This window comes from Lathyrus oleraceus, chromosome 2 (genome assembly GCF_024323335.1).
Source record: "Lathyrus oleraceus cultivar Zhongwan6 chromosome 2, CAAS_Psat_ZW6_1.0, whole genome shotgun sequence".
Taxonomy (NCBI): domain Eukaryota; kingdom Viridiplantae; phylum Streptophyta; class Magnoliopsida; order Fabales; family Fabaceae; genus Lathyrus; species Lathyrus oleraceus.
In genome coordinates, this window is record NC_066580.1 from 197,784,453 (window position 1) to 197,801,936 (window position 17,484).

The window sequence follows — 17,484 nt, forward strand, 5'->3', positions numbered from 1 at the left end:
CCGAAAGGTACGACCTCGGGTATATCATGTAGGTGATATGGTGTTGAAAAGGATCCTCCCTCCTCAAAACGATCGTAGGGGAAAATGGACACCCAATTATGAAGGTCCATTCGTGGTCAAGAAGGTTTTCTCTGGCGGAGCCTTGTTGTTGACGACCATGGATGGCGAGGATTTTCCATCCCTTGTGAATGCGGACGCAGTTAAAAAATACTTCGTATAAGAGACCCGCTGGACGAAAAGAATAAAATAGTCCAGGAAAAAAGGGGCATCCCGGCGAATAAAAAAAAAATAAAAAAAAATGAAAAGGTTCGGGAAAAAATTAGGGATAAAAAGAAAAAACTGTACACCCGGCAAGTCGAAAACCCCACAAGGGCGGCTTGGGCAAAAAAGGGTATCCCGGTGGACTGAAAACCCGAAAGGGCGGTCCAAGAAAAAGAGGGATTGAAACGAACAACTGCGTCTAGCATGATCGTTTGTGTTTTGGTTAAGGCACCTGGATAATCTCCAGCAGGGATCAGTCGGAAGCGTCTTGTTCAGAAGGCAGAAAGAGCGGAGAATCTTAAGGACATATGGGGTGTAACCGAGTTGGAACTCGATGAGATCACGGTTTCTCATTGCCATTAGGATAGATTTTCCTTTTGTGCGTAATTACCTCTTTTTAGGAATTGCTTTCTTTGTATTGCTCAGTTATGAGCCACACTTTTTTTTCAATCAATAAAATGCATATTCAGTCAAATAGTTTTTGTTTTTTTGTTTTCATTACCGCTTTGATTGCAAAAACATCCATTTATTTTGATAAAGAATCTTTGCATTTTGAGGCATGGAGGTCCCTTCCAATGCATGTTGATAAGATTGAAAACCTGAAATCTTATTCGGAAGTTTGAGTGACCCAGGTGTTGAAATCTTGGCACGCCTGGGGCACGTTTTTATCTAATGATCTCTTTTGCAGGTGCTGTTAGGGGTTTTCACTCACTTGCAGGTTGTAATGTGAAGTCTTTTTGACAAAGGATCCCCATGGAGTCCAATCAGGGACAAGGGACTGAAGAATGGTGAAAAGACAGTGAGAGACGTGCGACGATCCTGGAAGATTAATCAAGAAGACTCTTCAAAGTCTGAAGAATTGGAAAGTTGATACCAATTTGAGGAGTTTGATCTCCGCGGAGTACGGAGAAGTCGAGAATACAAGGTGATGAATCAGAAAAGTCCAGACGAGTCTGGGAGCTCTCAAAAGTGGAAAGCTGACACTGGATTTAGACGCTGAATACCAGGGATCGACGAGTCGACGGGTGTTCTGTGCCAGGCTTTCTTTATTTCTCCAAGTAGAGTCGGGATTGTTACCTCCCCAGCAGATTCAAGGTCTGTGTCTTCCTTAGCAAGGTCAGGATGGTTATCCCCTCAGCAGGTTTGAGATCGGTGTTTCCTCAGCAGCCAGACCTGAATGTTGCTATTTCCCCAGCAGAGGTGTCTATTGGTAGCTGTTTCCCCTAGCACGACGGAGCTTGTTATTTCCCCAGCAAGTCTGAAAGATTGCTGTTTTCCCCGCAAAGTGCGTTTGTGGTTTCTTCCCCAGCGAGGTCACCAAGCGGATCGGGTTTCAGTGGAGGTCGTCCCTGGTGAGGGTGGTCCTTTCCCCAGCAGCAGTGCTATTCCCCAACAGGGTGGAGATTGGAGTGTTAGCAAGTTCCTCAGCAGAGTGCCTTGAGCTCCCCAGAAGAGTCCCTTGAGGGGGATACTTTTTATGCATTCATCATTTAGGAAAGCATAGCATATTGCATAGTTCATTCACTACGTCAAATAAGGGAAAAGAGGGCGCTTTTTTTGGCCTATAACAGCGCTTTAAAGCGCCCTTTAATCTGGCGCTGGCATAAGTAAAGACAGCGCTTTTTTTCCTGGTGAAAGCGCTCTCTAAAGTGGCTCTTTAAGCCCTTTAAGGGCCACTTTAGAGGGCGCTTTTTAAAGAAAGCGCCCTCTAAAGTGGAAACTTTTAAGGGTTTAGAGGGCGCTTTTACTGGAAAGCGCCCTCTAAAGTGGAAACTTTTAAGGGTTTAGAGGGCGCTTTTACTGGAAAGTGCCCTCTAAAGTGGAAATTTAAAGGGTTTAGAGGGCGCTTATTTTGGAAAGCGCCCTCTAAAGTGGGTGGTTATTTAAATTTTTTTTTAAAAAAAGCGCTATATTTTTTTATTTATTTTAGACAACCTATATATTGAAGCAGTACACCTAAAACTGTATATTCTTATCATTTTTCAACACACAAAATATTATAAAATAACAATGGGAATGACCAAAGCAAAAACATCAAAATATATTCTTATCATTTTTCAACACACAAAATATAAAACAATTCGAGGTATATGTTTTAAATCATAAACTAATGATTGAATATCTATTTTAGACAGTTTGCATCAGTGATTTACAATACAAATTCATCTGGCACTGAAGTTTCTGCAGTACTTGTTAAATGATAATTCATCTAGAAGTACAAAATATACAGAAAAAATTACTATGATAGTTGAAATTTAGAAGTTTCAAGTCTTAAAATCAAACTATAAGTGGGGGCATTTCAATTCAAGAACATTTCTCTCTTTCACAAGACTGTTATCAGAAATTGAATGGAAACCTATTTGGAACGTAAACCAGGGATATTTTTAAGACCCATCTTGCCAAGGACAAGCTTAGGAATAGCTGGAGGGCTATCAAGCCCCATGCATCGACTGAACTCATTTGCAAGCTCCACTAACCTATACTTATCTTTCCCCACTTTCTTGTTAGAGTTGTAGTAACCAAGCCATGCCTGATATGCTGCTTCTTTATTTTTCATCTCCACATTGGATAGAGCCCTTTCCACCTGTTAACAATTTAAAATGTAAGTGCATCGTTGGAATCACAGTGAGTTTAATGAACTCGAGGTGGCATTGTAATTTTGCTAAAGCTTTAAAATTTAGCTTTTGCCAAAATCATGGTGACACACCGCGATCCTGCCAAACTTGTATCTAAAATCGTTGCTCCACATATTGGTTTGTTTGTCTAAAAACTAGCTAAAGTATTAGAAGAAAATCAATAATTGTCTCCCTTGTATATCCAAGTATACCTTTTTCTTAGTGTCAGGATCAATTGAAGGGACCGGAGCTTTCCCAATAGGTAAATCTTTTGCAGTAGCTAAAAAGAACTCTTCCCAAGGAGCTAGTAGCAGTATGCCCTGCCCTTCTTTTCCTCTTCGCCCCGTTCTACCTAGTCGATGTATATATTGTTCTCTATCAGCCGGTAGACCAACCTGTTCATTGTAGAAATGGAAGAAACATGACAATTTGAAATCAATAAAAGCGTTAAATAATTTGGCAAATCATAATCAAAAAGGCTTGCACTTTTAGCAAATGTATGTATTGAGTGTCCTTACGAGTATGCGTTAAACAGGACAGAAATTCATATGGACACGAGCATGCTGGTAATATAGTCACAAGTGAAACAAGGAAGGAGATCCAAATATACCTGTACAACAAGAGTAACATCTGGATAATCAACTCCACGTGCAGATACATCCGAAGTAACCAAGATGAGACCCTTTGACTTCCGGAATTCATCAGAAACTCTGGTTCTATAACTCTGAGGCTTTCTTGAATGGATTTCTCTCACATTCAAGTTCAACTCCCCAAGGAGATCAGCAACAAGTCTTGTGACCATAGCGGTTGTGCAGAAAACAAGAACCTGATAAACCAATAGCTACATTACATATCCTCCAAATCCATGTAAACATGATTGTAAAAGTTAAACTTTGTTGTCAAATCACAGTTTACTAATCCAAAATACTAATCTAAACAGTTCATAGTGAAAGGACAGAGAAAAAATTAAAATACAGTTGGTTGCAGATTAGAAAGCAAACCTTGTAGTCAACATCATCTGCAATGTGCTCCTTCAGAATAGCATAGAGTAAAGGGAAATGCTTGTCTAATGGTGCAACTAAATGCATTTGGCGGACCTGAAATGATCCAAAGCACCATAAATAAAGATCCAAAAAATATGTTATATGATGGTTGTATATGCATATACACATGTAAGTATCTAACAAGTTATTACTATCATGAAATTATAAACAATTACCTGTGAATGTGTATCCTCACTACCCTCCTGAACTGTATTAATATATTCAAAATCCCTTTTCATAGCAATATGGCAGACTTGGCGCACCTTCACAATCATACGAGAATAAGCCCAATGCGCATATCTTTTATAAAGCATGAATCATCACAGCTAAAAAGGAAAGGAGTGAAAAGAAAGAAATACATACCTCGCCGGGAATTGTTGCAGAAAACATAAGTGTCTGTCGTTGTTTAGGGATTGCAGCGAATATCTTCTCAATATCTTTGCGAAATCCCATGTCTAGTAAATGATCAGCTTCGTCATAGATCTAACAGAGGTGGAAGGAGAACGCCTTAGAAGTAGCGAAAATCGTAGCAGTGAGAACCCTAACGTGAAAAAGAACGAAAATAACAGAGAGTGAAATAACAAAACGCGCAGTATGTTATAATTTTAATGTTTACTAAAGGGGACCTTAGAGGGCGCTTGTGGAAAAAAAGCGCCCTCTAAAGGGGGCCTAAGAGGGCGCTTATGAAAGAGCTCTCTAAGGCTTTCCAAAAGCGCTTTATAAACTGGAAATGCACATGGACTTATAGAGCGCTTTTTTAAAAGCGCCCTCTAAGGGTAACCTTAGAGGGCGCTTTCTAAAAAGCGCCCTGTATTGTTGTCCCTCTATCTCCTCCTTATTTTTTAGCTTCACCTTAGAGGGCGCTTTATTACAAAAGCGCCCTCTAAAGTGCGCTGTCTATTCCAGTTGTTCGCTCCTTATTTTTTCGCTTCACTTTAGAGTGCGCTTTGTAATAAAGCGCCCTCTAAGGTGCGTTGTCTATTCCAGTTTTTGGCGTAGTGATTGCGTAGCATTTCCATAATTATGGAGCATTACGCTGAAAAAAAAACCATGCATACGTATTGCAAGCATAAACTAGTCTCGAGCCGTGGTTACCGTTTGAGAAGTGGTTTCACTGGTTAGAAGATCAGCATCAGCATTGCAAGTATCAGTTACTTAAGCCTTGGTTATCGTTTGAGAATTGGTTTCTCCGGATGGTGAAGATGTTACTCCGAGAAGTTAGCATCGTGGTGTTGGGTCAACGGTGTTCCCCAGTAGTGCGATACTGGAGGAGATTTCTGTCGTGCGAGATGGAAGTTAGAAGATGTTACTCTGAGGAGTTCGACATCATGACGTCAGATCAACAGTGTTCCCCAGTAGCGCAATATTGGAGGAAAATTTTCTGTCAAGCGGAGATGGAAATAACAATCAGAGGATGTTACGTGATCAGCGCGAAAATCGAAGAATGGAGAAAGGGAAGTGTTGCGGCATTTTCTGGAGAACGGGGTTAGAATGGAGATTGGAGTTGAAGATTGTATCCGGGATGAGGTCCTTAGGATTGTCTTCTGGTCATGTGTCACCTTAGACTTTGGCTGAGGTCAACAGAGGTCGTTATGGGTGTCTTCTGATGAAGAAATGCACATGTTACCTTCCTGTTGTGAAGGTGTACCCTCTGATATGTCACCATCAGAGTGGTGTTTTGGTGTTATTTCCGACGTTGCCCGCGGAATTATCACAAGAAAATGGAGAACGGGGTTCAAATGGAGAAAAGGAAGTGCTAGGCATTTTCTGGAGAACGGGGGTCAAATGGAGAAAAGGAAGTGCTAGGCATTTTCTGGAGAACGGGGTCCAAATGGAGAAAGGGAGACACGAGGTGTTTTCTGGAGAGCGGGGTTCACGACGGCGATCGCGAGTTATCGTCAGGCGACTGGGGTTCAAATGGAGATCGGGGTTCATTGTTTGGCAAACAGGAGTGTTATGAAGTTGTCGGGGTTCAAATGCGGTGATCAGGGATCATACGCGCGAAAATAATTGTTCGAGGTCAAAGAAAAAGCAGAAAAAATCAATCAGAAAGTTCGGGGTTCAAGGAAAAGCAAAAAAATAATAATAATAATCCCCAGCGGATGCGGCGTTCAGGCCATGGCTATTCCTGTGTTACCATTTATTTTGATTCGAGCTTCTCTCTTCTCCACAAGAGACCTCTCCAACAATTGGTCTAACTCTTGAATTTTGAGGTGGGATTTTTTGAGCTCCTCATTCTTGGTTTTGGACATATATTTTGTACCTATGGGAATATCATCAAGCTCATCGTTCTTCTCTTCAAATGTTCTTTCTCTCTTGTTGCTAGCTTCAAGATCTCGGTCCTTCTCTTGGCGTTAATTCTTCAGATTTTCATTTTCCAAAGTGGTTCGATTAAGCTTAAGCCAAACTCAGAGTTTTCTAATTCAAGCTCCTTAATTTTGGCATTGAGCTTCTTAATGTCTTCAGCTAGTATAGGTTATGGCTCAGGAACTGGAAGGGAAATAGAGGGATCAAATGGAAATGGGAGCTTAACCATTTTCTCTCTCTCTCTCTCTCTCTCTCTCTCTCTCTCTCTCTCTCTCTCTCTCTCTCTCTCTCTCTCTCTCTCTCTCTTTCTCTCTTACCCAACGAGTCTAAGGCTCTTTCACAAGGACATTCCTCTTTCCAAACTCCTTAGCCCTTCTAACATTTATTTTTCTTGGATTTCTTAATCTTCTTCACAATTGGGTTGTCCCCATCAATGTCATGCAAAATGAAAGGATCTGAAGCTTCAGCTTTTGGAAGATCATTCATGGAGTAATTGTGTTGCATCAATCATAACATAGGGTTGAAGTTGATGCAACCCCTAGTCCCTATCAAAAGTACATTAGGGAAGTATCAAATGCTAACAATAATATTCGGGGTCTCCCAATCTCTGATATACCATTTGACATGTTTGGCAGTAAGGGAAGCTAACTTCTGAGAGGGTTTAAGCGTTTTGGAGGTTTAGGTTCCTTTTTCTGGCATGTGAGATCTGAACCAAGCATGCAACAACTGTTTGGAACAAAAAATAGTTCCCCTTTTATTTTCGTAACGCTCATGAAGGGCCTACTCGATATCAGCTAGGAGAAAAGGTACTGAATTACCAGAGAGGAAGATTCTTACGGCCACATGATCCACGAAACTGTCAAGATTTGGAAACAGTACTATCCCATAAACCAATAGGGCTAGCATGACATGTAATGCTTTTCACTTTCCAGCTTTCTCCAACTTCACAGCTTGTTTTTCCAAAAACCATTGAAGACTCCCTTCTTATCCCAATTACTTATAACCAACTGGACATCCATACCCAAAACTGAAGTTATTCTCTTGGCAGTGATACCTTCATCAAACTTGGGAAATGGATTATGGTCCCTCAAATTCCGGCCCCCAATTCTCTCAAACTCTTCCAAAGTAGGAGCTAGTTGGAAGTCAGAAAAGGTGAAACAACGCAGAGGTGGGTCGTAGAATTGAGCTATTGTCATAGTTGTCATTATTTCCATCTTTTATTCAAAATACTCAAGATCCTCCCATAATCTTCCATGAATTTAGTGAGCTTGATCACTTTGGCACTCAACTTCTTCAAACTGTCAAGGTCCATTTTCTTATTCTTGAATTGAAATTTACTTCTTCTTTTAGGATTCATTTTCGCTTGCAAATAACTGAGATCCCTGAAATAAATGGAAGACGACTAAGAGATTTTCTTTTTCTATGGATATGCAATGAATGTAGATAACATGCAATGTTTTTTTTTGTATATAGGTTCAAAGGTTCGAGGTAACAGATGAATCTGATTACTTTCCATAACAGGGTTCTCACTAGGTATGATCTAAGGCTTTTACTGAAGGAGAATGACGATCCAAAATGGAGCAGAAATTAAAATTTTCTATTAGTGATCCTTACGAATGGGCATGATCAGTGGTAAAAATTGTTACCTCTTATGGCGATTGAAATCTTTGATGCAGATCTAAGGAGTGATCATGAACATTGAATGGTGACAACGCCTCTACTCAGTCCATATGAACGGATTCCTTCAATTTCAGTGCTAGCAGCTACGAATGAAGGCTTTGAGTGTGTGTGTGTGTGTGTGTGTGAGAGAGAGAGAGAGAAACGAAATTTCATCTAATAAAATGCTTTTGCGCAAGGGTTCTATTTATAGAACCACTTGTGTGGGCTGCAAGCTAAAAAGCCCACTTAAGTATATGTGGCCCATATCTTATGGTATACCAAAAAATCACTTAAGCGCGTGGTACCTTACCATATTTTGTATTCTACTTAAGTGCATTGTATCTTACGATGTTCCACAATTCACTTAAGTGCACCGTACCTTACGGTGTTCCTTATTTACTCTATCTCCCATCAATCCTTTCTTTTGTGTGTGACGCTGTAGGTTTTCGTGACATTGACAATTATATTAAACCACATATTTAACATAATAAACATTGAGCGGTATCTAGCAACACATCACTGCTACCAAAGGCACGAAAATGTCATGTGATCTGACAAATCCCTTTTTTTTATAATACTTCTGTGTACAATTACCCTTTTTCCCTTTGTCTATATTGAACACAATGCATAGACCGTGTCATCCTTGTCCAGTTCAATATTGGGCCCTTAGACATTTATCCTGTTACGCAGGATGAGAAAATTCCATCTAGGTTACTCATGTCCCTTAACATGCTTCGTGGAGTACCCATCAATTATCTTCATGGTCGTCCAGTTACGGATAATGTTTGATCAGAAATAAAGCACTCGACTTTACATCTAGGGTTCACAGTAGTTTCAGGTCGAAGGGTGGTATACACCACTATCACGATGACAATAACTTATGACACTCTACATAACATTCTATATAGTACTCTCATAGCGGGTCAATCCAGTACAAATGTTACTCATAATATTCATACATATGTTTAAGACTTGATAACTCCTTATCCATGATCCATGAGATGTGATCATCAATCTATATACATAATAGTCTTAATGCTTTAATGTTATCCGACTTCACAACAAAGCTCGACTACGGATAATGTAAGAATAGTGTCCTTATATTTAATGGGATCTCATGATTAAGTCACACTTGATACATTAAATGGACTAGCTATTATAAGGACTTTATTAAACAAACATAATAAAGAATTTTTTTATTATTAATAAATAATTCGATACAAGTACCAAGAGTGTTGGTCTCTAAGGCTTACACCAACAATCTCCCACTAGCACTAGAGCCAATCAGGCATACCCCTAATACCCATAGATCTAGTATGGCCATCATGCTTCTGATGTGCAAGAAGCTTTGTTAGTGGGTCAACAATATTGCCAAGTGTAGGTACTCTGCATATTTTCACATCTCCTCAATCTATTATCTCCTAAATAAGGTGATAACGCCTAAGTATATGTTTGGATCATTGGTGAGATCTAGGCTCCTTAGCTTGTGCGATAGCACCATTGTTATCACAATAGAGATCAATGGGATCCATAATGCTAGTAACTATGCCAAGTTCACTAATAAACTTTTTGATCCAAACAGCTTCCTTTGTTGCACTTGAGGCAAAAATATACTCAGCCTCGGTTGTAGAATCAACAACTGTATCTTGCTTTGAACTTTTCTAACTCACAGTGCCACCGTTTAAGCAAAACACATAACCAGATTGTGATCTAAAGTCATCCTTATCTGTCTGGAAGCTAGCATCAGTGTATCCAATTGCAACAAGCTCTTCCTAATCTCCATATTATCAAGAATGAGTCCTTAGTCTTTCTCAAATACTTAAGGATATTCTTGACAGCTACCCAATGAGCATCATCGGGATTAGATTAGTACCTACTCGTTGCACTTAAAGAATACGAGATATTTGGTCGAGTACATAACTTGGCATACATGATAGATCCTATTGCAGATGCATATGGAATCTTATTCATGTGACCCCTTTCTTCCTTAGTTGAAGGGGAATGTATTTTTGATAGACACATGTCATGTTGCATAGGTATGAATCCTTTCTTGGAATCATGCATATTAAAGCGTCTCAGCACTCTGTGTATGTATGTACTTTGACTTAGGCCAAACAGTTTTTGTGATCTATCTCTATAGGTCCTGATTCCTAATATATAGGCTGCTTCACCTAGGTCCTCCATAGAAAAACATTTCCCCAACCAAGTCTTTACTTGTTGCAGGATAGGGACACCGTTTCCAATGAGTAATATGTCATCTACATATAATACCAGGAAGACGATCATTCTCCCACTAACCTTCTTCTAGACACAAGGCTCATCTTCATTCTTGATAAATCCATATTATTTTACCGTTTCATCAAAACAAAGATTCCAGCTTCTGGAAGCTTGCTTCAATTCATAGATTGATCTCTGTAACTTGCATATCTTTTGGGCTTCTTCTGGTATGTCAAATCTTTCAGGTTGTGTCATGTACACATCCTCAAGAAGATTCTCATTAAGGAAAGCAGTTTTAACATTCATCTGCCATATTTCATAATCATGATATGCAGCAACAACAAGTAAAATCCGAACAGATTTAAGCATTGCAACTGGTGAAAAGGTTTCATCATAGTCAACCCCATGGATTTGTTTATATCTTTTTGCAATCAGTCTTTCCTTATAGGTATGTACCTTACCATCCATGTCAGTCTTCTTTTAGAAGACCCACTTGCATCCTATAGGGTTAACTCATACTAGAGGCTCTACCAAGGTCCAAACCTGGTATATGTACATGGAATCCATTTCAGATTTCATGGCTTCTAGCCACTTCTCAGACTCCGGACCAGTTATGGCCTCTTGGTAGGTCACAGGCTCATCTTGATCCATGAGTAATACATCATCTTGATCATTTATGAGATATCCATATCTCTCAAGTAGGTGATGTATCCTGCTTGACCTACGTTGGTCTTATTCTACTTAAGCAGGTTGCTCTTCCACAACTACTTGTGTTTCCCGCTCTAATTCCTCCATAGGTGTATCAATGTTTTGTAATTCTTGAATTTCTTCAAGCTTTACTTTCCTCCCACTGATTCCTTTGGAAATAAAATCCATTTCTAGGAAGACTCCAGTTCGAGCGACAAACACTTTTCCCTCAGAAGGATTGTAGAAGTAATACCTATAAGACCCCAATTTTGACCCTAAGATCCCTCATGCTATCTCATCATATGCATTGACTTTGGGATCACACCTTGGCATCCTCCTTACCCCTTCTTCATTGGGTTTGTATGGGGAGATATGACCAAGCACATTTGATTGTATCATACTTTATTTTCATTACTTGCTAACCAAAATACCAAAAATATGTTTATGTATAGTTTTACTTCTTTTGTAGGTAGTGTGTTCATCCACCAATGCCTCATCAAGCTCACATCTAGGGTTTGAGACCCTCAATGCAAGGATATCAATCAAGAGATGGTTCACGTTGGCTCTAAACATCATATATGTGTCCCATGTTCTTCATTTATCATTTTGATTAAGAATTCATCAAGAATTTGAAGCTTGTTTGCCTTGGAAGCCCTAATTCATCTGGGTATCTTGTGTGACTTCCTCAATAAGTTTCTTCAACATTTGATCAAATATATCAAGTGATACTTCATTATACATCATATTATACATATATGATACTCCATGAGTTCAAGAGATCAAGATAACTTCAAGTTTGCAAGTTGGTTCATGGTGGTTGGCCAGAGAAAGTCAACTGGTCAAAACTGGGGTTCACTAGACCCTATCTCCTTCAATTTTTGTCATATGAAAATGATTCCAAGATAAACGTTACTCCTTGTGACATTCCAAACAACTTTCATGTTGAGGTCAAAATCTAGTTTTTCTTGGAAAGTCATTTTTTATGGTGAAAGATTATAGGTCATTTTCTCTGTGGCCTAGTTAGAAGGTCAACTTCCAAGGACAATAACTTGCTCCATTTTCATGATATGAAGGTCATCCAAGTTTCATGATCAAATTAAAGATGTACTATCCAACATTTATTCTTTTATAAACTTCAAATTTAACTTGCAATGGCATGTGGCAAGAGGAAACATTATAGGTCATTTTGGGACATTATCATTGAACAAGCAATTTTCCTCAACTTCTAAAATGCATAACTCTTTCATGCCAAATCTAAATTAGGTAAAATTTGTGACCAAATTGAAGATGTTTGAAAGAGCTACAATTTTTATAGAGGAACTGTTTCCATTTGAAGCCCATAGCAAAAGTTATTCAAGGTGGAAGAAGTAAACATTTGGCTTGGTACTTAGAAATATTTCAATTATGTTTGATTTTCCAAACTTACACCTCAAAATTCATCCTCATCCAATTCCAAATGCATGGCTTCATGACACACTTTCAGCATCGCCCGTGAATAACTTTGGACCCTTAACATCATTTCATGGGCCTATCACACGTCCATGCATCCATGCAAGTGAGAATTGCTATTTTTGGCATATGATTGGAAGAGTGTGGAAATCAATTGTTCAGCCTATAAATACATTGCCTCATGCTCAGAATTGAGGACACCTTGCCCAAACTTTGATCCTGCAACCCTACCCTTCACCATTAGAGGATAAACTTCAAGGTTTTCAATTGAAAATCGAGTTTCAATTTCACTTCTGTTTTGAAGTTGAAACTTCAGGAATCCAAGCCATTCTTTGATCCAAATCACTTCCTGCAAGCTTCTGAAGTCAAGCCAAGGCCAATTGGAAACAAGATCGAGCAAGATTCAAGCTCCTTGAAGGTGACTTTTCAGAAACTTTCTCTCTTCGATTCTCTCTTAATTCTTCACCATTCTTTTTGATTTTTTGTTGGCTGAAGTCCTACCAATGTAGGCTACAAGATTGAGTTGTTTTGAGGTTAAACCGAAGCAACTCAGTTCATGATCCTCAAAATTCAAATCTTTGTATCTTTCAATATACTTGGAATTGGAGAAAATTGAGGCCATATTCGAGCTCCTGAGCATTTTTCCTTTGAATCGATGTTCTTGTTTTTAATTTTAGTGAAGGTTGATGATAGCCCAGTCCGGTGAGGTCCACCGGAGAACAAGACTGAAGCCCTAGCTCTGGTGATGTGTTGGCATGCTCCTGACCATTTGATCATGTTAATTTATTTTAATCTGAGTCATTCCTTTTAAATACTGTAGCGGGGTATTCGTTACCTTTAAGTTTATTGACTAAACCAAAAGTAAACATACAATTCGAGTCGCCACCGCATTTTTATTTGTCCAAAGGAAAGGCTAAAAAGCGAACAAAAGCCAAGTAAGAAGTTTGTATCAAATCAAAAACTAATAAAAATGTCAGAGATCTAGGTAAGGGGGTTGGTTATGAAATGGGAAGGTTTTAAGCACCCAAAACATCCTTAGTGTTCTAAGGGAGCCCTTTTTGCAAATGTGTGTTGTAGGTTGGTATTTATGAAAATATGTGCAAAGGATCGGGGGGGGGGGGGGGGGGGGGGAGAAAAGAATAGATTATATTTACAATTTTGTTGTTTGAATGGATGAACCCATTGCCTACGTACCATCACAAAGGTAGGATCAAAACCTCGTAGTTCGGGGTAAAAGTCACAAAGATTGGTGAATTGATTTGTCAAAAGCATTAAGGTCTTTTGTTATCAAAGGGAGAAAACTCAACCTAAACCAACAATCCACCATGTGAGGAGAGCTTCAACATACTAGTGAGGGGTTAACCCTATAATAATTATGAAATACTTATAGTCCAATCACTAAGGATAAGATGAGTTTTACATCAACCACTATGATAACTCAAACCTATGGCTAATGTTTATGAAAGGTTTTAACAAAAGTGGCCATTGGAACCACAAAATCAACTTGAAGTGGGTTGTAATTACAAGTTAGATTATTTACAAAGTGAAGTCAAAGTTGAATTAAGATTCATTCATAATTAGTATTAATGAAAAGATTTTGAAAAGTCAAAGGCATAAGGCCTATGTTTCTAATTTGAAACAAAGTCAAAGTTTGCACAACATGAGTTTGGCTTGGGTTAGAGTGAGGAGAAGAAGAGAAGGGCTAGTCCTAAAGCATACAAAGATAAAGAGAGAGGATAAAACCCTTAGAGTTCCTTTTCTTGAAATCATAGAGATGATTGAAGATGCTCCTTTCCTTTGAACTTAGCAACACACAAGCAATCAAACAATATTTTGATTCAAGCTCCTAGGATCTCCATTTGGCTTGTCTCTCTTAACTTGGCTACTCATGACAATGGTCCTTCTTACTATCTCAAAATGGGATCCCTATCACACAAGAACAAACATCAAAAAGTTCACAACACAATAAGAGGAATGGACAAAGAATGAGTTTAGATTAGGGGTCCTTTGAAGTCAACTTTAAGATTTAGCATTCTAAAGGCATGAGGCCTAGTTGCTCTTCAACAAGTTTAGCATTCTAAAGGCATGAGGCCTAGTTGCTCTTGAACTCCTTTAAGCATAGGTAAGTCCTAATTCTAAGTCCTTTCTCCTTTTGCATTGGGTTCACACAAACAAACATAAAACAAACACAAGACAACAATATATTTATATAAAATAATGAGCTCAAATGAGCAAAAGGAAAATGACATAAACATAAAATATGTGCTCAAATGAGCAAAGGGAAAAGCAATATGAATAAATGAGCAAGAAAGTAAATTGCAAGAAATTAAATACTCAAATTAAAGTTAGTAATTAGTGGTTATGTTAGTGTGTCATAAGACAATTTAGCGCTATGTTAAGCAATCGTAAGTGGACTAATGTAGTAGTCACACCTATCTGAGGCCGGTCAATAAAACTATAAGCAAATAAACACAAGTTAGAGATCATGACTAGTAAGCCAAGCTCCTACAACTTGCCATGCCAAAAGAAAAGAAGAAAGGCCTTGTATGGACTTTAGGTTTTTTGCTTGACCAAGAAGCAACCTATCTTGGACACAAAGCAACTCACTTGATCATGGATCAAGTTGAGTTTGATTTGGATCAAAGAAGGTTAAACCCCTCATATGTCAAGACCAACCATAAGACATTAACTCATTGGCCAAAAATAAAAAGAAGGGAGATGAAGATGAAATGGACATAAAAGAGAAATAAAGTGTCAAACACAATTGGTCAAAAGTGAATCAAATCATCATCAACCAATACTAAACAGAAGAGAAATGAAGATTAGAAGTCAACAAGTCAAACATATTTTTTTGGTATTTTTGGAATTAAAATAAATGCAAAATTAAAATGGACAAAATATGGTCAAACCTCAAATTCAATTCAAATCAACTTAAACAAGTCCAATTAAATTCTCATAGGTCTAACATGGTCAAACAAGGTTTGACAAATTTTTCCAACAATTTTTGAAATCAGAAACTATTTTAAAACAATTAAAAACAATAAAAATAACACAATATGAATTAAAATCTCAAATAAATCTCAAATCAATTAAGAAATTGATGAGACTATTTTTCATTGACTTATCATGATCCATTTGTGTTTAGAAAATATTTTTGGATTTTTCAGATATCAAAAAGTATTTAAAATGAATTAAAAACTATTAAAAACCAAATAATTCACAAAAAATATTAAATGAAGTCACAAAAATAATTAAAAATTAAAATATGAAACTAGATTTTTCAATAATTTTTTTGCCATTGGTCTCATATTTTTGTGACTTCAAATAAAATATTTATGAATTTTTGAAAATAAAAGGAATTAAATGGAATTAATCAGAAAATAGGAAAATAGCAAAAATGTGCTGCCATTGGATTTGTCTCATTAATTGACGTGGCATCATCACACGGCTCAGAGGCGTTGATGCACGACGCTCCTTGGTCAAGCGCGCAACATATGGAATTAAAAGAAGTCAAACAAATGAAAGGCTGAGATTATAACATTTAAATGAGATCCAAAGATTCAAATGCTCCCACGTAGGGATGATGGTGGAAACCACCATCTTCTCCGGCCAGCCAACAGTTTCCGACCACCACGCGCAGGTTTTTAAAACTTAATGAAAATAAACAAGCAAGGCATCAAAATGAAGTTGGGGTGATGTACATCACCCCTGTAACCTTGGATCTTCCTCAATGTTTCTATTTAGAGAGAAACAAGAGGTTGAAGATCATGGTGTTTGATCTGAAATGTCATGATTCATGAAATTAAGACCACAACTGGCCTGCCTCTTGCTCGAGGACTTCAGAAAACAGTTCAAACTCAAGCAATTCACATTGTATTTCAAGATCCAGATCAAACAAGTTTGGTGATAGACCTCTGAAATGAAGCTTTGAACAACACGATTTGCTCAAGTTCTTGATCCAATTTTGATCTGGAGATGTGATGATGATGCAAGGCTAAGGAATTAAGACTTGAAGATCAACTAATGATGTTGAAATTCAAGCTTGAATTTAAAAATGAAAACTGAAATTCCTTTGAGTGAGGTTGGGTTTCCAATTCAACAGAGTTTTAGATCTCCTTCATGTTGTTTTTTGAATGAGCAAGCACCTCTATTTATAGTTGAATTGGAGGCAAAGTGATGCAATACTCGTGTGCATGAAAATTGGACCTTCCATGCATGGGCCTGTACAGGCGCTTGCAAAGCCCAAGGATGAATGGAAATGCATGTTGAGGTCAAGTAGAAATGATTTAGATGTGCAGTTGGCTTATCATTAGCTTGTACATCAAGTTATGAAGTGAAATGCCAAAATGCATATAAACAAGTATATCTTTGAAACTCCCACATGGAAAATCCAAAAATGGTCATGTGAGTAATGGTTGGAAGGCTCTTTGAATAAGGAACAAAAGTTATGTTGGGAAAAAATCCATTTGGAGTTTGGAAATTTATGAAAACTGGCTGTGAAGTTTGGGGTACAAAACATGTTTAGGTTCCCTTTGAAATTTTTTGTCAAAACCAAGCAACTTCAAGCCATTCTGTTTCAATGATGCAAGCCTCAAAAGCAAAAACCTCCAACATCAAAGTTGTAGATATTTTCAAGATGATCAGATTAGACTTACATTTAGCATCATTTTGATTTTTAATGAGAAAGTTATGGGCACTTGAAGTTGGACATTTTCAAAATTCAATGGCTTTGGTCCAAAGTGACCTATAATGTTTTGTATTATCACATATGTTTCTTTTAGCATTATGAAACTTTGTCCAACATAACATTTTATGTAGACATATTAAGCTTTCCAATGCATTTGGTCTCACCTCAAAATCATAAAAAATAAGGAGGTTAGGTCCTTGGGAAGTTGACCCAAAATTAGGGTTTCAGTCAAAATCACCTATAATGTTTTGAAATGAATGATGACCTTCCAAGTTTCAAATGGATTTTTTGTGAACATTAAAGTTGTTCATATGGTTCTTAAGAACATGTTTTCTCTTGGGGTCATCTTCATTTGATAAACACATCACAAGTTATGTCTCAGTGATCCTCAGTTTAGTCAGATGACTTGACTGGTCAACTTCTCAAGGCCAAACTTCAAATCTTGATGAATGAATAATTGAGGATACTCACATAGGCTCATATATGCATAAAATAATGAATGAAAGAACTTCCATTGATTGAATTTGATCATAGGTTGAGGTTGCTTCATGAGCAAGGC

At 37.9% G+C, this 17,484-nt stretch overlaps 1 protein-coding gene across 1 annotated transcript; it reads right to left on the reverse strand.

The window, feature by feature from the left end:
- Window positions 1-2,617: 2,617 nt before the first annotated feature.
- LOC127122587 (DEAD-box ATP-dependent RNA helicase 31) lies at window positions 2,618-4,243 on the reverse strand. Its single transcript, XM_051052895.1, has 5 exons — window positions 4,096-4,243; window positions 3,878-3,973; window positions 3,487-3,702; window positions 3,089-3,271; window positions 2,618-2,845 (listed from the first exon to the last, which is right to left on the reverse strand). The coding sequence occupies exons 1-5, from the start codon at window positions 4,231-4,233 to the stop codon at window positions 2,618-2,620; spliced, it is 861 nt and encodes a 286-aa protein (XP_050908852.1). The 5' UTR covers window positions 4,234-4,243.
- Between the last annotated feature and the right edge of the window lie 13,241 nt (window positions 4,244-17,484).

What these genes read in the sequence shown, in the direction of transcription:
- LOC127122587 (XM_051052895.1), bottom strand. Translation starts at nt 4,233, where the DNA reads ATGCTTTATAAAAGATATGCGCATTGGGCTTATTCTCGTATGATTGTG. An exon ending in GTGAGGATACACATTCACAG is followed by an intron (nt 3,974 to 4,095) that starts GTAATTGTTTAT and finishes GGATCATTTCAG; the next exon opens with GTCCGCCAAATGCATTTAGT. An exon ending in ATCCTGACACTAAGAAAAAG is followed by an intron (nt 2,846 to 3,088) that starts GTATACTTGGAT and finishes AATTGTTAACAG; the next exon opens with GTGGAAAGGGCTCTATCCAA.